This window comes from Lycium ferocissimum, chromosome 1 (assembly GCF_029784015.1).
Source record: "Lycium ferocissimum isolate CSIRO_LF1 chromosome 1, AGI_CSIRO_Lferr_CH_V1, whole genome shotgun sequence".
In the NCBI taxonomy this organism is placed as follows: Eukaryota; Viridiplantae; Streptophyta; class Magnoliopsida; order Solanales; family Solanaceae; genus Lycium; species Lycium ferocissimum.
In genome coordinates, this window is record NC_081342.1 from 6,348,510 (window position 1) to 6,369,572 (window position 21,063).

Below are 21,063 nucleotides of genomic sequence, written 5' to 3' on the forward strand. Positions count from 1 at the left end.
TTTCCAATAGACCCCCGGCTCAAAGAGAGATGGAAAAGCATCAGGAATAATAAACAGTAATAATAAGCAGTAATAGCAGCAAGATAATATGATAAATAACATAGTAAAAGAAGCAATCAAATAGTACTAGCGACAAGAACAAGCAATTTAAAGCAGTATAAAAGGCATCCACAATGTTCTACTCCAACAATTTTCTGCAGAACTGCAAAATTTATACAAGAAAAGAGAATTTCTCCAAACCACTTTATCACAAATCATTGTCCCAAGGTTGTATTCATGTTTTCAGGCAAGGGATTCTGGGTATTTTTATAATGGTTAAGAAAAGAAAAGCATGTCTGGGGGTCTTGCTCATGTCCCTATCAGAAGAGCTGCTACAATCCTGATTCAATGATACCTTCACACCTCAGGCACTCAGATACCCAGTTTGTTGAATGGGATAAGAATACATACAGTGCATACAACTTCTCTTCATTTAAAGGTTCATTTTATCATTTTCACCCTTTAGTAAGATACATCTATAACTAAGAGAAAACATCATCTTTGGCAAAATTTGAGGTACCTAAGTCATTTATAGCTCGTGAACACCAGAAATGACAACAAATTACTGCAATACCATAAAGGAAAACTCCACCAAAAAGCTTTGCAGCCCAGTTTTTCTCTTATTTTAGATTACAGAGCTTAACAAGTTGAGAAGCTTGCCAAGTACACAATTTTTTTATTTTTATTTTTTTTGAAATGGTAATAATTATTGTTGTCAGAACAGCACTAAGAAGGTACTGCTGACATCCAAAAGAAGAACACAAATTAATTAAAAATAAGTAAGAGCACAAAGATACAGATTACACCACATTAGGATTAGAAATTATCTGCAACCAAGACAGAAAGAATCAGATCTCAACTTCAACTGGAACAGAAATTATCAAAGTTCTTCCAAAACCATTATGGCTTAGCAAGCGAAGACTACTAGTTTAACTGATAATGCTCAAAATGCATTGCAATCAACACATTACCACAGGTTACAATGTGGAGAACACAAAGCATGAAAGAAAATTTAGGCCACAATAAATGCTTAGTGGAAACCAGTAGACCTAGGCTAAACATATAAACATCCAGGAGTCCCGTTTTTACCCTATGTTATCGTGTCATTTAACACATCCAGCTTATGTTTTTTTATAGGAGAACATGTTTGTGGCATAGTCTAGTTGATATTTAAGAATTTAAAGTACACTGCTTTTAACCACTTTTCATTTGCATGCATTTAAAGCCAGACAACATCCGATGTACATAAAAATCCTCAAAGCAGAAACTCTGATTTTTTATTCAAATACCGAGACATCCAAAAGCTAAAAGTCTCAAATATAATCACTATTCTGAGCACTGAACTACATTTTACTTCATTCACAAGCAGACACAGAATAAATGACTAACCAGGCAATTAATCCACTCCTCCGACTCGTGTCCTCTACCCTATTAAGCAATGAATCGAGCTATTACATCATTTTCACATATCCTTACTCATTCCCTCCTAAACAAAACTCCGCCTAATATCAAGGCCCAATAAAAGGCATGTTCTGATGGCCAGCTCAAAACAAGTTACTCCCTCCGTTTCAATTTGTTTGTCTTACTTTCCCTTTTAGTCTGTTTCGAAAAGAATGTCTCTACTTTCCACATGTCATGTTTAAGGCAACAAGATTAAAGGGCATTTTGGTACATTCCACATATCTTTAGCTAACAACAAGAAGATTCAAAAATCTCCTCCTTTCTTAAACACACTGCCAAGTCAAATCCAGACAAACAAATTGAAACGGAGAGAGTAATTTATACTGAATCTCAAAATATTCCCACCTTAACAACCATAAAACAAAAACACAGAATTCTGCAATGCGCAACTGCCAATTCTAAATTACACAAAAGTCCTCACCAATGAAATAACAAAAAAAAAAAAAAAAAAAAAGTCAAATGAAATTATTGCAAAATATGACATATCTATAAGGAAATTCCGATCGCTAATACTGAGGAAATCCAAAACAAACTAACTTTAATTAACTTAGCATTAGTTAAATCATTGTCTGCTTATTCAAAATACAATATGAGATACTTTATTGACATATGTGTAACGAGCAACGTGCAATAACAAAGAGGCGTAATTTTAAGTTAATATAAAGCAGTAAAAAAGTAAATAGCAAAAAAGTTAACTTACCGGAAATATGAAATGGATGATGTGGTAAATCGCCGGAAAAATTAAGAAAAAAGGGATAAGACTTGCAATTTCGATTAGCGTCGCAAGAAGAAAAACCTAGACACACATGCTAACAAGATAGTATTATTATCAGTATTTATGTTTCCAATTATACCCCCATAATCACCTTTTTTATTTTGTTTTGCTTATTACTCCCTCGGTTAGCTTTTACGTTTTAACCATCAACAGGAAATATTGTAACTAAAATTTTCTTTTAAAGCAAAAATTAAGAGAATATTTTTTTTAATTAATTTTACTCTTATTAAGTAGCTATTTTTCAGATTTATTGGAATGAATAGTCAAATTTATATTTGCAAAGAATGATAAATATGGGTAATTTTATAAAATAAATAATTAAGTAATCATTTTTTAAAAGGAGTACAAAGTGCATACTGGATAAGTAAAATAAAACAGATAAGAGTATAGCTTTTTAATATGAGTAGTGTTGAGGGTAAACCTGCAAATGTACTATACCATGCTTATTCCTCCTACCAATACATATGACTTTGTTCACCAAGATTAATAATAGTAGTGTCGAGGCTAAACTTGTACGTTCTTCATTTAGGCTTATACTAATCAAAGAAATCTCGCTCATGATTCTTATTTCACTTCATTCTTCTTTCGATAGGCCCTTTGGTAATAGATTGCAGCTTGCACATGCATGATCTCGCAGAAAGTCAACCTGCAACGGAACAACCCTCCAACTTGTCTTCCCAAGAAATTCAGGGAAACTAGCGGGAATCAACAGCCGGTGATTTCCTAAATGCAGCCTCTGATTCTTAAGGAAAACACCCATTGAGTTGAGCTTGATAGCCAATTGAGGACTATTTTGTTGGGAGTAACTTATTTCGACCGAATTGTGGACTCTTAGGTTCATACCCAAGTACAAATTGAAAAACATATCAAAGTGACTAATAGGTCACACCCTTGTGGGCAAATTCTATCTACTATCTCTTGTTTATCTTCTCTTTCCAAGTTCTCTTTTTAAGTGATTGTAATGTCTTGAAGTATTTTACTACATTTTTGGATCAAATTAAAGAAAATGTAAACATCCTAATAGTTGCATTCTTTTTATATAGCTTAAAATGTTAATTATGACATTGGATCAAATTAAAGAAAATGTAAACATCCTAATATTTGCAATCTTTTTATATAGCTTAAAATGTTAATAATGACATACAATCTTTCAACTTCATGGCATCTTTTAAAGTTCCCATGGTGCAAAAAGTAAGAAGAAGAAACAAAAAGAGGAGTATTTTAGACCTAAGTAAATGAATAGATAAATAAAGATAATTAGGAATCATTCACAAGTTAAATGATGGTAGAAAATAATAGTATAAATCTCCTTAACAATGACTTCAATCTTTTTACAGGAGATGGTAAGTAACCTGCCAACACCCAAAAGTGATGTAAATGACAAGTTATCCAGCTCTCAGTTCCACAAAATAAGTGAATTGATTGTTTATCCATCAAACACATAAACACGTTGAACATAAAATCTTGGCAACTCAAACGCATAATTATCAAATCTTGGCAACTCAAACATACATATAAATACCATATCTTGGGATTTGACATTTCAAAACTCGACCAATGAGTGAACATTATTCAGCCACAAGTACATAATCATTCTTTATTGGTAAAAAAGAGTAACAGTTTGCAACAAACAGCTTATAGTAACTATGCTTATTCCGTTCGCATTAACCTTGACACCATATGCTCAGTTTTCTGCCAAGAAAAAACAAAGGCGTTAGCAGATTAATATCACACTCGCTGCGCTATAGAACAAAGCTATGGAATCAAGCAGAAAAGTTGATACGATTGTGCTAGCAGTGACTTATCACAAACAGAGGCGGATCCAGGATTTGAAGTTTATGAGTCCCTACAACAATCTCAAGTTAATACTATGATAATAATTAGGTTCACAATAATATGTGTAAATATCTAGTAGATTTCTTAGTTTATATACAGGGTCCAGGCAAAAGCTACTGTGTTCACGTGAACTCATAAGCGGGCCTCTACTCTCTAGATCTGCCCCTGGACACAAAATCCGTTTAGATGATTGTCAAAGACACATTGTAAATCCCACAATTCTGATAGATAACAGAAAAAAGTTTATTTCTGCTTCTGTTGGGCAGTAGATCCTGTCAAGATGGATAAGAAACCACCAGGTACTCCACAAAAAAAAGAAGGGGCCTAGTTCAAGAGCTCGGAATACAAAAGATTTTGTATATCTCTGGCAATCACCAGTTTAAATCTTGTCTTACTTTCCCGATCAGTTCAACTTTAGTTAAAAATTACAAACATGAAAATAGACATATTAAGAACTGATTCTATAAGCACAAGTGCGGCAAAGCACCTTAACTATCACATTCACAAGACCCTGCTAGTTGCTTAAACAGATTACCCCTTAAGTCTTACAATATTTTGCACAGCACCCCTTGCCTTTCTATGAAAATTGAGTATAACCATGAAATTTTGCCTGGTATTTTGCAAGAACAGTCGATAGGAAATGTATTTTGGCTGTTACAACTCATTGATGATATCTGATTTATGCAAACATGTTTCACCACATTTGAACTGGAATATATGATGTCAAGTATGTAAAATCTTGAAATTTACAATATGGATAGGTTGTTCATAACTATAGAAAAGCTCAGATAGGACATGAAATGCTAAAAGTAGGAGAAAAGGATGTGAAAGGAAGCATTTTATTCCAGTGTTGTCAAAGGCGTGCTTAAGCCCTGAAGCGAGGCTCAAAACATGTTGAGCGCTTCGCCTCGCTTTATGTGCACTTCAATGTCATCATCAAGGCTCTAAGACATACTTTTCCTTGCCAATGAGCCTCTCTTGAATTGGTGACACTAGATAATTGATATTTCACTTTATCATAAAGCTTTTACAATTTCTTTGTCCATATATTTGTTATTCATGCTTATTATTATTAGTCTTGGACTATATATATATATATATACACACACACTTTGCGCCATTGCGCCTTTTTTCATTAAAGCCCACGCTTTATTTGGCTTTGCGCTTAAAGCCCTAGCTGACCTTAGAGCTTCTTGCGCTTTTCGTTTTTGATAACACTGTTTCATTCTACTGATTGCTGCAACAACAAGCTCTCTGATTACTTAAGATAACTCACTCATAGTTGAAATCATGCACCATTTTGTAGTACTGGCTCACCCAGAATATGCAAGAGGGTCCAGAAGCCTTTATAATCAGATCTAACAAACCAAAAATCAGGAGCCTCTATTTTGTTGCACCTTGTAATATGGAGAAGAGACTTTACAATTATGTAATGTAAAAGGGAACTAACCTGCTCAGTGTGTGGCAGATACTTTCCATCAAAAGTCACGACAACCCGATCCTTCCCATCCACACCTTTGACTTTATCAACTGAGCAGAAAAAGTCTATAGCTGACATGCTAAAAATCATGAGCCATAAGTTAAAATCTCACATATCAGCTCAATACAAGTGTATCATGTGCAGGAAGCCTAGTGAAATTTGGGGAACTTTCACTAGTAAAAGTGCCCATTTAACAGTAACATAATATTGCATGCAAAACACACATATATAGCTTTGATTACGTATACTAAATTTGATAAATAACTGAAAAAGTAGACACTCTGTTTTGGTTGTATATCATTATAGAGAATCAGAGAATTGTGAGAAGCACTACTCGGGCTAGAAGAAAATTAGAGCTACAGAATGAATACACTCCTAGAGCAATACAAAACTTCACAGCCCGATAACAGTTGCCAATTTAGCTAATAACTAGAAAAAATATGTTAATCTGAATCGAAGATAGGGAAGACAAGATGGATCAATTTGGCCAAATAAAGAGTGTGTTACGTTTGGTCCTTAAAGATGCATGCTATCAAACTGAACAGAAATAGGCAGTAGATCCTCCCTTCGAAATGTGGCCATGGCTCATAAATCATAATACCCTCTGCTCTTTTTATCTTACATAAATCAAACTGTGGCGGTGCCAGCCAATTAGAACCTGTATTGTACAACACGTGTGCAGCAGTGATAAATAGTTCATGCGAGTTGTATACACAATCTAGTTATGTAGAGAGGTTATGTGATTCACCAAACAAAATAAAGTCACTATATAGATCACAGGATTATAATAAGATAATGAATGAGCTACAGTAAGTGCATTTGGTTGATTATTAATAAAGGCAAGATGGACGAGCTGGGGAAAACTTATCTTACAAGTGAATATCAGCTAGCTGTGAAATTGCAGTTAGAATTTTCTGTTTCACTATTAATTCATTAAAAAATCGGGAAGAGGGTAATAGGGATGAGGCGGGTTCGACAGCTTGGGTTTGTGAACAAGAAAGCATAGACATGCAGGTGAGTGCTAGAGGGCAGGTAAATCGGCTTAATCCTGAGATATCGGATATCATTCCTAATCCCCTTAGCAAAAAGCACTAAAACAAAACAGCAGATAATGCAGAAGAGACTTTAACCCACCCCCCACACGTTATGCAAGCTCTAATTCATCTACAAAAGGCTTCTTAAGAACCATGACTTGCAATAAACCAGAGATGAACTAATGCAAGTAAGAGTAGTTAACCATCAGAGGCAATTCATAAAGGTTCACGAGATGCGGAGCTTCCCTCGTTTAAAGGCAGAGAGCACTTCTAGAGTATGAGTCTTTAACACACGCATAGATCCACATACAAGAAAAGATTATATATCTATGAGCAAAAAAAAAAAATTAATCAATAAAATAAGAACAGATATTTGAGAAGCATGCTAAGTGGAGAGACTTACATGCCATCACCAAATTCTTCGTTGATAATTTCCTTGATACTCTCACCAAAGTGCATGACACCTTCATTCAATCTGTTGAAGGGACAAAATAATCGAATTTAGTCTGAAATGCAACAGAAAGCTTTCGAAAAACTTTGTCCAGTAGGTCTAGCCGACAACTTCACACCTTAAGCAATGCTATATGCTGTTTCCTAAATAAGCTAATGATTTCACGGGAACAATGAAATAGTGCATGTGCACCAACGCTGATATTTTTTATCCGCCTCTGGCTACTGGACTAGTAAATGTTGTACAAGAATGTTTCACCTTCTAACTAGGAATACAAGTTTCCTCCAGTCTCTACATAAGAATTTCCAGTTTCCTGAAACCCGTATTTCCTCATATCCACCTCTGGCTACTGGACTAGTAAATGTTATACAAGAATGTTTCACTTTCTAACAAGGAATACAAGTTTCCTCCAGTCTCTACATAAGAATTTCCAGTTTCCTGAATCCCGTATTTCCTCTAGTTCTATCAACTACCACACACTATGGCAAGATCAAAGCTTTCCAGAAAATGAACAATCAAGACCAATGTAGCGGATCACTTTATACAATGGTTTATCGAATGAAGTTAATAGGGAACCTCACTATACTTCTATCAACTACCATACACCACAATAAGATCAAACCTCCATAGATATTAGATAATCAAAAATCAAGAAATGGGTAAAGTGCTTCACCTGAAAAACAGAGGGTCTTCATTCAAGTCATCTCTTTTCAACTGGGAACAAAAAAAGATCATCTCGTTCCAATTTAGTGTTTCCTCCCTTTCCTTTTTTATTTATACTTATTCATCATTGTTTCCATTGAACTCTGTGTTCCATAACAGAACCTCTTATCTTATTGATTCTGGAAATCTAAAACTCGTGCGTTTCCTTCAATTAGGTGTTTTTCTGCTTTTCATATGAACTCTAATAAATCTATAAAGGAAGTCAAGTTTGCTTATATCATTTAACTTTGATTGAATCCGTTATATCAGATTTTTCCCAGTTTTTACAGTTCCACTCTTACCCTAGTCTCTAGTACAATCAACTACCATACACCACAACAAAATCAAAACTTTTCAGCAAAAAGGTCAAAAGTTCTAGAAAAGAATCACCTATAAATATTGGGTCTTGAATCAATATAACAAGAATCTCCAGTTTTTCGTATTCCACATCTTACTCTAGCTCTATCAACTACAATACACCATAAAGACCAAATATTTATAGAAAATCAAAAATAAAGAAATGAGTTGCCAGTTTTTCCTATTTCACATGTTACTGTAGCTCTATCAACTACTATACACCGTAAAGATCAAATATTAATGAAAAATCAAAAATAAAGAAATGGGTCTCCAGTTATTCCTATTCCACATGTAATCTAGCTCTATCAACTACTATACACTATAAAGATCAAATCTTTATAGAAAATCAAAAATAACGAAATGGCCCAGTTATTCCTATTCCACATGTAACTCTAGCTCTATCAAACTACTCCCTTTGTCCCAATTTATGTGACACATTTTTTTTTTAGTCTGTCCCAAAAACAATGCCACCTTTCTATATTTAGAAATAATTTAACTTTATGAGATAATTTAAAGTCATACAAATATGTAAGGTTTGTTTTCAACAACAAATTTCAAAAGTCTTCCTTTCTTTCTTAAACTCCATGCAAAGTCAAAGGGTGTCACATAAATTTGGACGGAGGGAGCACTATACACCATAAAGATCAAATCTTTACATAAGCAATAAAAAATAAAGAAATGGTTCTCCATTTTTTCCTATTCCACAGCTTACTCTAGTTCTATCAATTACCACACACCATAAAGATCAATTCTTTTTTAGAAAATAAAAAAGAATCAACAAATGGGTCTCCAGTTTTTCCTATTCCACATCTTACTCTAGCTCAATCAATTACTATAGTCTATACACCATAAAGATCAAATCTTTATCGAAAATCAAAAATCAAGAAATGGGCCTCAAGTTTCTCCTATTCCACATCTTACTCTAGCTCTATCAACTACCATACACCATAAAGATCAAATATCTATATAAGCAATAAAAAATCAAGAAATGGTTCTCCCGTTTTTCCTATTCCACAGCTTACTCTAGTTCTATCAACTACCATACACCATAAATATCAATTCTTTGTTAGAAAATAAAAAAAAAATCAACAAATGGGTCTCCAGTTTTTCCTATTCCACATCTTACTCTAGCTCTATCAACTACCATACACCATAAAGATCAAATCTTTATAGAAAATCAAAAATGAAGAAATGGGTCTCCAGTTTCTCCTATTCCACATGTTACTCTAGCTCTATCAACAACCACACACCATAAAGATCAAATCTTTACATTAACAAATAAAAAGAATCAAGAAATGGGTGAATTTGTCACCTGCAAATAGTTTTTAATCTAGTTAACAAGAATTTTCATTTTTTTAATCCACATGTTACTCTAGCTCTATCAAGTACCAAACACCATAAAAATCAAATCTACATAAACATAAAAAATCAAGAAATGGGTGAAGTGGGTGACATGTAAACAGTGTGTCTTGAATCAAGTTAGCAATAATCTCCAGTTTTTTCTATCCCACATGTTACTCTAGCTATATCAAGTATCAAACACCATAAAAATCAAATCTTTACATAAACAAACAAAAAATCAAGAAATGGGTGAAGTGTTTCACCTGTAAACAGTGGGGTCTTGAATCAAGTTAGGATCATAAGACCTCAAGGGTGCCTCCATCATTTGATGAAGTTGTTGATCAGATAAGAGGGGAAGTGCAGCCTTAAGCTTTGGAGCAGTATCAGGTTTAAGCTGAGCTTGTCGTCTCAAAAGTTGAGCAACATACACATTTGTTAGACCAGTTTCTTCTCCTATCTGACTAAATGTCTTGCCTGATTTTTGTTTCACTGCCATAAGAGATGCCACTATGTTTGCTTTGTTCTCCATTATTACTGGTTGTTTTTGCTTACTGAAAAAAAAGGAGAGATTGTGGATATATATATATAGCCTATAGCCTATAGGGGATGATTGGTTTTGAGGGACCCAATTATCCACTTTGCCAAGTCCAATTTGGTTAGAAATTTGAATAGGGCTGCTAATTTTGAATTTTGCCTCTGACTGCTAATTGGTCATTTTGTATTGCAACAAACAGTCCTACTTCTCTTTTTCTTTGTTTTGTACTACTGCTATACGTAGTAGTATAAAAAAGTCCACCGTCCACATAACACACTGGGGACTTGCGAGGGAATATTTGTTGGTATGCTTCCATTATAATAATAATAGAAAATAAAAAATAATAAACAGAGGGATATTTACACTCTATGCCAATTAGGGCAAAGTAATTACATTTAGTCCATTTTTATTTTTTAACCCGCTATAGCCGCTGTTTTTGCAGTTGAGAACCTTGCCGTCGTCGTCTGAAACTTGTCGTCGCCATCGCCGGTGGCTCTGGGGTTGCAATTGCGCCGGGCGTAGGGCCAACCATAGTTGACAACGATCGGAATTTGATTTAGAGCAAAACTCTAATCTTGAAAAGCTCTGTTTCAGTAGATCGAAATTCGGGTCAACGACGTTTTTGGGCCGCGCCGGCGAACTAGATCTAGGGTTTCGGTAAAGTGTTTATAAACACCTCTTATACACTATTATACACTTTTATACGGTGTAGAGGTGTGTATAAACATCCATTATACATTATGTATAAACTCCTGTTATGTGTAAACACCTCTTGTATAAATTTGTATAATATTGTGTACCAGTCTTATAATCCTACTATTATATACTTTATCCAAGTGATATCATTCTCCTCATAGACGTGTTTTAAGACTGCGAGGCCAGACAATTTCGGGAGGTGAGTAAGGCTTTATAATGTTGTGCAAAAAAGTGACTATGCGGATGTAAATTAAAAATATGACTACATGAATGTAATTTGTTATGCTGGATTGTACATTATTAAAATTTCCCCATGTAATAAATTATCAATGATATTATTTACAAACAATAGAAAATAAGTAAAAAACCACTTGTTTTCCAAGAAAACATTTCATTCCTACCAAAACACACCCTAAATGCTTCCATTCATAGTCAGACATTATTTATTTATTTATTTTAAAAATGGGATGTTCGTTTGTATATATACTAGGCAGAGATGGCCGTGCTGAAAGTCAGAACTGCTAGCACATTTTAAGCAGGGGACAAAGAGAGTTTTTAACCTTTTTGTTGGAAATAAAAATTGATTTGACCAGATAACTACTTTGTAGACTTGGGCCTCCGAGGACAAAGTCTGTGCAAATCAAAGCTCTCAAGGCAATAAGACATTCGTCAGCCAAGCTAACATCTTTTTTCCCCTTTTCTTTTGTTGTGCATTTGGCTGCAAATTTGATAAATACGAATGTAGATCTGTGCTCCTCCAACCTTAATGGTTTCAAGCGTTCGGCAGTACTAATGAAAAAAGTGAGCGACCTATTCAAGCTGTATAAATGGCCACAACACATCAACTGTTTCATACCATGTACATTCATTGAGGAACAAAACCTTTACAACATATCCAAAAGATTATCACATGTAGTATGTGAATCTCACACATCACTCTATCTGCTACTGCTATTTGGACAATGCAGTGTCAACTCGAGTGCAAGATAAAAGCTGCACAAAGTATTGACCTAAGTGAAATGCCGTGGACTGTCAAAGATAAGAGAAGAACTTAGAAACAATAAAGATAGGGAAGCAAATGGAAGAGCAGCACTTACCCGAGTCCGACACGATGAAAAAACAAATGCAGGAACAGACAACTACTACATCGCACAACTAAAACTGAAATAAAGAAGATGAAACAAAAAAGCAAGAAAAGCGTCACGTTAGATAGCCGCATCCAAAGAGTTGGAGAGCGATCAAAATTTCAGCTGAAAAGAAGTAAATTATAGACATGTAATTGAGAAACCAAAAAGATAAGATCCATTGACTGTTTGTGCTATACTGAATTCTGGTTTGGAGAAAATCAATTGATATTTGTTTATCAGAAATTCATCACAAAGAAATACGAAATAAAGAAATTCTTTTAGATATGTAAAAGAATGTCAACAGGGTTTTAGAATCAGATTATTCAACAGTAACAAAAGGAACTTTGGATCAGAAGAATTAGACCAAACCCAAAAGTAATCAATCAATAACCTGAAATTCTGAGCTATTGCAAAGGAAAAACAGGAAGAAGGGAGCAATACTCACAAGGAAGTCTATTGTTACTGAGGAGAACCAAGACCTCACCTACTTGGTTTTAACAGCACCCGTGATCATTGCCCTGCCCACTTTTTTAACAACTGCTATATGTGGTAAAATATTTTTCAATCCTCAATTCTTTCAAGTTGCCTAAACTATCACTATTGATCATGCTCCCTTTAATCTAAATTCTGTTGCTGATAACCTCAAAATATATCTAGATTTCACGGAAAGTTGGATCATAATATGCAATTAGACTAATTTTTATCTCTTTAAGTGATTGCACAGGTGACTTATTCACCTTTAATAATTATTTCCTTAATTCCAAACCCTGCATGGCATAGCCGGTGATTGCTTCAGTTTACAGCTTATGCGGTTATCCAGACCATCACAGCTTTGACATTCTTATAAGCACTGCCAGTACTCTTCATAACAAGGTATTACTTAGTTCAATTCATGTTCAAAACTATCAAGGACTGCGAGGAGACCGAATCGGAACAACCTAAGAGCACCAACAGAATAAACTAAACAAACTCAACTTTTTTTAATGGGTAAAAACTGAATTCAAACATTTGATGCCAAACCAAATTGGAAGAAAGAATTAAATGGAGCAAGCGACTTACTCGCTGGCCAGTCTGCAAGAGTAGGATCTTCCCAAGTCTGTCCTGCTGCCTTTCGAGGCACAGCTTTCTTTTTTGCCTCAGTTTTTTGCGCAATCTCACTGCTTGCAAGCGCACCTTTCACATTCTGCATTGGCTCGGGCGTGATTGTCTGTGCAACTTTTTGAAATAATTGCTGCGCCTATCCACAATAATTAGGCAGGTTAGAACAATTATCAACTAAATCTTCTTTTATCACAAGAGGAACAAAATTCAGGCTAAAAACAACATCTTTAAAGCTAAAAAACAACACCGATAAAGATGTACAGAGGCTCTACTTCAAATGCTTCAATGAAGATCTTAACAAAATCTAGTAGTTAAATGAAGTAAGTAATTTGTTTCAATAAATTTATGAAACACCTACTGTACAAATAGTTTTACCTGAGGAGTTAACATAAATCTTGCATGCATAAGTGGTGTAAAATGTGTAATCAAATTCAAGCTTCAAGCGACAACATCCAATATATAACGGTATAACCTACTCATTAGACACCCATGATTGGCAGAAGATGCACGGAAAAACCAGAAGAGAAAGCAAAAAGAAGCAACTGGATAGTTTTTCTTACCACATAAGGTTGCCTCCTGAAGATTCGCAGGGTTATATGTGCTAGTGAACTCTTCGGAATGGCAATTATTGCATCACAAATACCTTGAAAAATTGAGCACATGAGTTACTGCAATGACAAAACAAACAAATAAAATAAATTTCTCCACCACAAAATCAAATAAGGAAGAACAGAGCTAAATTAAGTCAATACAAACTTAAGGAAAATTTGTTTCCCCTATCCAGATACCTAGCATTGGTATAACAAAAGATCGAGAGTGACACTGCAGGAGATGAGGAAAATAACAACCCAAAAATTAAAGGAAGGACAAAACGTGCTATTTCTTCCAATAAATCAGCTCATTTAGGTTCACAACTCTTAAAAAAGCAGCTACCTTGTTGTGTCTCATTTCTACCTTGTATTTACAGGGACATAAAAGTAGTTATTTGTGAAAATCAGCTGTAGTAGTATGCAGAAGCAGAAAAAGGAAGAGCATAAAAGAAATCAAAGGCATACCCGCGACAGTTGAAAAATCTTCTTTTGACACCGATTACGGGTCGGATTTTCTCAAAGCAGTGTTACCCTCTGTTTGGATGGTTGTTTCCCGTGGTTCACTAATGTACAGTATAGTATGGATAATATGATGTTGTATTGTTTGTATTAATGAATAAAATATTTGGATAAGTATCATTTGTTTGTTTAATCCATTATTATTTGATTATTTTTGCTTATAATAACTGAAATTTATTAAAATACCCTTAATTCTTAATTAGAAATTAGTTTATATATATTAATAAAAGCTATAGAATAAAATAAAAATTTTAAAAAATAAATTAAGGGGATGATGAGGTGGTGGAGGGGTGAAGGAGGAGGGTCCACTTAGTGGTGGTGAGGGGTAGTGGGTGATTGTGGATGAGGATGGGGATAATTTTGGTATTGGGGTTGGGTGTTGGTGATTGGGTCATGGAGGGGTATTGGGGTGGCCGGCCAGTCGTGGTTGTGGGATAAGGGGGTTGGGGTGGGTTATAGGGTGGGGGTGAGTGGTAGGGTAGGGGTGGGGTGGATGGTGGAGAGTGGGAGTGGGGGTGCGTGATACGTGGGGGTGGGGTGGGGTGGATGGTGGAGGGTGGGGTATAATGTGAAAATGAAATATGTAATTACGGAAAAATTATCAAATTCTTACAAATGAACATATTTACACCTATATGCCAATTAGGGATGAGTAATTATAACATTTAGTCCATTTTTATTTTTTAACCCGCTATTTCAGTTTTCATACATTAGAACCTTGGAAAACCACCATCCAAACAGGGGGTTAAAGACCAGCTCATTTGAAGGGCCAAAAATAAAGAACAGTGCATTTCAAGGGCAATCCGTGCAAAAAAAAAAAAAAAAAAAAAAAATTAAAGACCAGCCTTTTGAAGGACAATTCGTGCAATTTCTTCAAGCAGTGCAGTCAGATTATAGCGCAAAAACGCAAATCGTCATCACAGCCCATTTTCAGGTCAATCAACACAATAAAACATTTAGGTTCAGAACTCTTAAAAAAGCAGCAGCTACCTGAGTTTGCTGTGCAAAGAAAAATAAATTACATTAAGTTCCCATTTTTATCTGGTATTATTATTCTTATGTTATTACCTTTCTCAAATAATAATTATGATAAAAAAAGTTATATATTATTAGTAATTTATTTAAATCTATTTGTAAAAATGGTTTACATTTACTATTTTTGTGTAATTAAAAATATAAAATTAAAGATATGAGTGTAATTTGTTATGTTTGGATTGTACATTATTAAAAATTCCCCTATGTAATAAATTATCTAATATTCTTAAAACAGTGGTTCCTAAGATTGCTTTCAACCGATGAATTAAATATTGACAACAACCTGTGCGGTTACATTTCATTCTTACAACATGTGAGGACACACCCTAGAAAGTGAGGAGGAGGAGTCGACAAATTATTTATTTATTTATTTTAAAAATGGGATGTTCTGTAATATATATATTTTTAAATACTTCTTTAAAAATACTCAATTTTTTGTTCGAAAACAACAATCAATCAGTTAGTATAAAAAAATCAGAAAACTTTGTTAAAAGAGATGGGAATTTTACATAGTGTACAAAACATATAACAATATTTATATTTAGTAACTACACTTTAGTTTAATTACATCTAATAACTAAATATTATATTCCAATCTTTTTTTTTTTTTTGCGCGGATTGCCCTTCATTTGGGGTGGTCTTTAGTTTTTGCTCTTCAAATTGGTGGTCTTTAAGTTTTACCCCTCACTTACCACCCCGAGGTTGTGAGTTCGAACTCCAGCTCAGTAAAAAAAAAAAAAAAATCGTAAGGCAGAATTTTGCAAATCTACCCAGCGAAATTCTACAGCACGGGTAGTTTTGTCTGAAGGGCAAAATTTAAAGACCACCATTTTGAGTTGTAAAAATTAAAGACCACCCCCAGCGAAGGGTAATCCTGCAAATTGCCCTATTTCCATTACACAAGGTAAATAATTCAAAACTCATCTCTTCTTATTTCATTATATCAATCTTTTCCCTCAACCCTCTCTCTCCTCCCAATTTAATTCCAAATGGGTCATTCGCACAAATGTCCTTATTCGGGGGTGGTCTTTAATTTTTGCCGTTCAACAGTTTAAGTGGCCGAAAATATCTTTGAGATTCTGAGTTCGAACCCCAACAGAGTATAAAAAAATTCGTAAGACAGAATTTGTAGCAAATTAGGCCTATTCCAGCAGAATTTGAAAAAAAAAATTGTAAGGCAAGTTATGCCACATAGTTTCTATATAGAAATTATTCCTTAAACACTGTTTTTGTGTAGAGGCCCAACTTTCACGAAACATGTCCTAAAATTATTTTTTGTATTGAGACGGGATTGAACACATAACCTTGGCATATTTTCGAAAATAATTTTTTTAAGCGAAATACAAAAAATCGGAAAAGGCTCAAATATATATCCATATGTTGGATTATATATTATGCACTTTATATACAAGTTTGGCTCATTTATATACATACGCCGGAATTAATCTCATTTATTTTACGTAAATTATACATTTATCTTGGTATCGAACTATACGATATGCAATAATGATATGATTTTTTTTATGCATTACATCAATAGTTTGACTCATTTGCTATGCCGTCCTTCAAAAATGACTCATCCATACCATTTTTTAACGTATTTTATAATCTTCTATGACACGTGATTCTAATTAAATACGTCGTTTATATATACCCCTTTTAAATAACAAATTAATAAAAATCGACCACAATTTTCACCTTACCCACCCACAACGATAATCTACTTAGAGGCCACGTGTCATATATATATTGTAAAATGATAATAAAATATGACATGGATGATACATTTTATATACGATGGCGTAAATGGATCTTATACATATTTTATACATAAATGAGTATTTATATATAAAATCGATGGCATAAATATTTTCATATTGATGGTAAATGAATGGATTAGAATGGCGTAAATGGCTATTCCGATAGGCCATATGTCCTTTTCCGTACAAAAATTAAAGACCGAAGGACAAAAATGAAAGACCAGCGCGTTTGAAGGTCAATCGGCGCAAAAAAAAAATGATTGGAAATTAAGCTTGTGATCCCCTTCATACTTGCTTTTGTTGCAGTCTTTACTATGCTAAAAGAACCTGAAGAAAATCAGACAAGCCAATCAATAGGTGTGTGTAAATTCTCAATTTCTTGCTCTTTACAACACATTTTGCTGAGTTTCTGTTTGTTTTTGAGTTTGAAATGTGGCAGAATTATTCGTGTATGCATGAAAAAAGATCTCTTCTGTATTGCTTAGATGGATTTAAACCTTAAAGGGATATCTAAGGCAATCATTAGTTCCTAATTTGATTTGAAAGTCTGTTGTTGTAAATGTATGCAAGGTGTTTGTTAAAATGCCTAAACGGGTTTCAGAACAAGAAAAACATATTTCTGTTATTAGTTTCTTTGTTCCATGGTGAACAAGATATCACTTAATTGTACATGGGTTAATTTCCAATTTTAGGAAATTGGACTGGCTATTTCTTAGCAATAGCATTACTATCATTCTAGTATTATCTTGTTCTTCAATTGTATTACTACTGTTGCTTCTTTTACTTGGGTTATCTTTACTCTACTATTTTTGTTGTCAGTACTTTTCTACAGTATTTTCACTATAGCTTTTACTCTTGTATTTGTCAAACCTGTTTTTGAAAATGCTTTTCTTTAGCCGAGGATCTATCGGAAACAACCTCTCTACCTCACACAAGGTAGGAGGAAGGTCTTCATATATCCACGTCCCCAGACCCCACTTGTGGGATTACACTGGGTATGTTGTTGTTGGACTGGCTATTTCTTGATGTAATTTGTGATGTAAATATTGGAGACCATCTGCTCTTGGAAAATGTTGCTTCTAATGCGTGGATATTATTGTCCATCTGTTTCTGGGATTACAATTTATATTTGCTGATCTTGCTGGCTTATTGCTTTTGAGTGCCAGGTTGAGTCAGCTACATTTGCAAAGCCGTGTACACAAACCAGCCAACTACCGTTTCAAGAAATTGCACGACACTTGCAGTTAGGATGCATTGGCACGATCAATCATTTTCAGCCAAAAGGAAGATAATTTATTATCAGAAATCGGTACTAGTCGACATTCTCTTCTCTGGTGATTGTGCAGTAAATTGTATGCAACTGTAAGCATGTACTAGAGAATCTGGTAATAGCCATTAAGGGCTTTGAAGCTTTACTCCAAGAAACCTCAGACAAGCAGAGGCACATTCAGGATTTGAAGTTTAGGGGTTTCTACAGCGACCTGGAGTTCATATACAGTAGTAACTGAGTTCATCGTCAAATATTTTTATAGCTATTTAATATATTTCTGAATACATATACAACAACAACAACATACCCAGTGAATCCCACAAGTGAGGTACGCGTGGAGGGTATAGTTTGCGCAGACCATACCCCTACCTTGGGAGGTAGAGAGGCTGCTTCTCACACACCGTCTAGACAAAAACTACTGGGTTCCCGTGAACCCACATATCGTACCGTGGATCCGCCTTTGCAGACAAGTCAATATTTCAAAGATAGCTATGTCATATGAACTTCCATGGTGGTTTGAAAGGGCAGGTCATGTATTTGGGCAGTCCTAGGACTTGTTTCCTTAGATGAGGAATGGGAAATATTATATGCCATTTTTACGATGATCCTAAAAGTAGTTAGTGAAACTCACTTGGCCTTAACGCCCTTAACACAAAAGTGCAGAACTCTCAACCACCTAAAAGAACTCCATTGCCATCTCCTCAAACATCACCTCCCTGAAACTCCATCAGCCATTGCTCCACTTCTTTCATTTGCCGTCAATTCTAGGAACCCTTCTTTCTTCAACTATTCGCGTATTGTGTTTCAAAATCTTGGCTACCAAAGTACCTTTTTGTATAATACCATGATCAGAGGATACATGCAATCAGATTTGCCGATACCAGCAATTCTATGCTACAAAAACATGCTGAGAGATAAGCTGATTGTAAATAATTATACCTTTCCGCCATTGATAAAGGCTTGTTCAATGGTTTTAAATGAGTTGGTTCAACTTGGGTTTTCAGTGCATGCCCAATTGTTGAAATTCGGATTACAACATGACCGGTTTATTGTTGCAGCATTGATTGAATTTTATTCCCTAAATCTCGAGATGGACAGAGCACGTATGTTGTTCGATGAAATTCCCTACAGAGATGTGGTTATGTTTACCACCATGATTGATGGATATGGGAAAATAGGGGAGGTGGGGAAATCCAGATTGTTGTTTGAAGAAATGCCGGAGAGAAATGTGATTTCTTGGAGTGCAATGATGGCAGCATATTCTCGAGCTAGTGATTTTAGGGAGGTTCTTTGTTTGTATTATAGGATGGAAAAAGACGGTCTTACGCCCAATGAGTCTGTTCTTGTAAGTGTCCTCACGGCTTGCGCTCATCTTGGTGCCTTAACAGAAGGTTTTTGGGTACATTCATTGGCTAAGCATTATAATTACGAGGCGAACCCAATATTGGCTACTGCGTTGGTTGACATGTACTCTAAATGTGGTATAATGGAGTTGGCTTCATCAGTTTTTGAAGAGATGACTTATAAGGATACTGGAGCATGGAATGCTATCATATCAGGCTTTGCAATGAACGGAGATGCAATGAAATCCATTCAATTGTTCGATAGGATGTTAGCAAGTGGGAAGCAACCAAATGAAACCACATTTGTCGCTTTGCTCTCTGCTTGCACTCATGCAAAATTGGTCAACATAGGTCTTTCTCTGTTTGAAAGAATGGGCAGCGTTTATGGGGTTGAACCCAGGTTTGAGCATCGTGCATGTGTGGTAGACCTGTTAGCAAGAGCCGGTAAGCTCGAGGATGCTGAGAAGTTCATCGAGGAGAACATTGGAGGGATAGAGAAAGGCGATGCTAACGTGTGGGGCGCTTTACTTGGTGCTTCTAGGGTGTATGGTAATGTCGAAGTAGGTGACAGAATATGGAGAAAGATGTCTAACATGAAGATAGCTGACTATGGTACTTATGTACTTGCATACAATATGTACAAGGAAGCTGGTTGGGAAATAGAAGCTAAGAGTGTTAGGAGATTGATCGAGGAGATGGGGATAAAGAAGCAGCCTGGATATAGTGTCATTGAGGTAAATGGTGAGGTTAAAGAATTTGCCGCGATTGATCTATTACATCCTAAGTCATGACAAGTACGTAACATGCTTGAGTTATTACCTTATGTAATGCATCTTATTGATTGAACATGATGTCGAAAGGTCAGATTATGGGCAAAAGTATTGCGTTTTTTTTGGTCTTTATTTATTTGAAACTATGGAATTGCTTCGTATTGTGTAAAATGGCCAGTGGATATTGGTACTCAGGTTAAGAATGGTGCTTTTGCGGAGTTTTGGTTCCCAACAGTGTTTTCAGAGGCGTTTTCGGAGCGAGTCCCGGGGCGTATCAAAAACGCTTTGCGGAGCAAATGAAAGGCGTAGATTCGTAGGGCGTACACCCTAGAATTTGGGGCGTAACTCCCGAGAGCAAAAGCGTAAGCCTCGGGCATAAAGGCGTACGCCCCAGGCGTTAAATTTTATTTTTTATTGTTTTAAAAGTATTTTTGCTGTAGATTATGATTTTTATTATTGGTGTAATGATACTTATACTTTATGTTATCATGTTGTAGTGATTTTTCTTAAAATATATAAATAAAGAAAACAACTCTCATAGAAAATAATATTGCCAAAAAATAATTTTTTTAGATGATTATGTCTGAAATTGATATGATAGAGATTTTATAGTATTATGTTACTGAAGCAACTTCATCCACTTTTTGACATTACTCTTACACTTTTTGTCCTCTCCTTCAATTAAATATATAAATAATAAAAGTTAGTGTAAATATTAATTGATGAGTAAATAAAGATTTCATTTTAAAGATTATCTAGGCTATTATCATTTTTATGTTATTACCTTTCTCAAATAATAATTATGATAATTTTTTTATATTTTTTTTTTGGAAACTACGAA

The 21,063-nt window shown here is 35.0% G+C and overlaps 3 protein-coding genes across 7 annotated transcripts; 1 reads left to right on the plus strand and 2 right to left on the minus strand.

Moving 5' to 3' along the window:
- Positions 1 to 3,784: 3,784 nt before the first annotated feature.
- On the minus strand, positions 3,785 to 10,168 carry LOC132035333 (cyanate hydratase). Of its 2 annotated transcripts, none has more exons than XM_059425626.1 (4): positions 9,740 to 10,161; positions 7,029 to 7,100; positions 5,562 to 5,670; positions 3,785 to 3,967 (listed from the first exon to the last, which is right to left on the minus strand). In XM_059425626.1, exons 1-4 carry the CDS (start codon positions 10,003 to 10,005, stop codon positions 3,926 to 3,928), a joined length of 489 nt encoding a protein of 162 aa, XP_059281609.1. In that variant the 5' UTR covers positions 10,006 to 10,161; the 3' UTR covers positions 3,785 to 3,925. The 2 variants fall into 2 exon arrangements, with proteins under 2 accessions (XP_059281609.1, XP_059281681.1); XM_059425698.1 differs by lacking the exon at positions 3,785 to 3,967 and adding an exon at positions 5,319 to 5,348 and having other exon boundaries at positions 9,740 to 10,168.
- Positions 10,169 to 11,372: 1,204 nt separating this feature from the next.
- Positions 11,373 to 14,049, minus strand: LOC132035477 (uncharacterized). Of its 4 annotated transcripts, XM_059425858.1 has the most exons (5): positions 13,869 to 14,049; positions 13,496 to 13,603; positions 12,894 to 13,071; positions 11,805 to 11,868; positions 11,373 to 11,700 (listed from the first exon to the last, which is right to left on the minus strand). In XM_059425858.1, the coding sequence occupies exons 2-5, from the start codon at positions 13,595 to 13,597 to the stop codon at positions 11,646 to 11,648; spliced, it is 399 nt and encodes a 132-aa protein (XP_059281841.1). In that variant the 5' UTR covers positions 13,598 to 13,603; positions 13,869 to 14,049; the 3' UTR covers positions 11,373 to 11,645. The 4 variants fall into 4 exon arrangements, with proteins under 4 accessions (XP_059281841.1, XP_059281775.1, XP_059281872.1 ...); XM_059425792.1 differs by lacking the exon at positions 13,869 to 14,049 and having other exon boundaries at positions 13,496 to 13,651; XM_059425889.1 differs by lacking the exon at positions 13,869 to 14,049 and having other exon boundaries at positions 11,373 to 11,717; positions 13,496 to 13,651.
- A 2,997-nt stretch (positions 14,050 to 17,046) lies between these two features.
- On the plus strand, positions 17,047 to 20,754 carry LOC132035816 (pentatricopeptide repeat-containing protein At5g66520-like). The gene is made up of 2 exons (XM_059425984.1): positions 17,047 to 17,198; positions 18,006 to 20,754. The coding sequence occupies exon 2, from the start codon at positions 18,711 to 18,713 to the stop codon at positions 20,241 to 20,243; it is 1,533 nt and encodes a 510-aa protein (XP_059281967.1). The 5' UTR covers positions 17,047 to 17,198; positions 18,006 to 18,710; the 3' UTR covers positions 20,244 to 20,754.
- Positions 20,755 to 21,063: the final 309 nt, after the last annotated feature.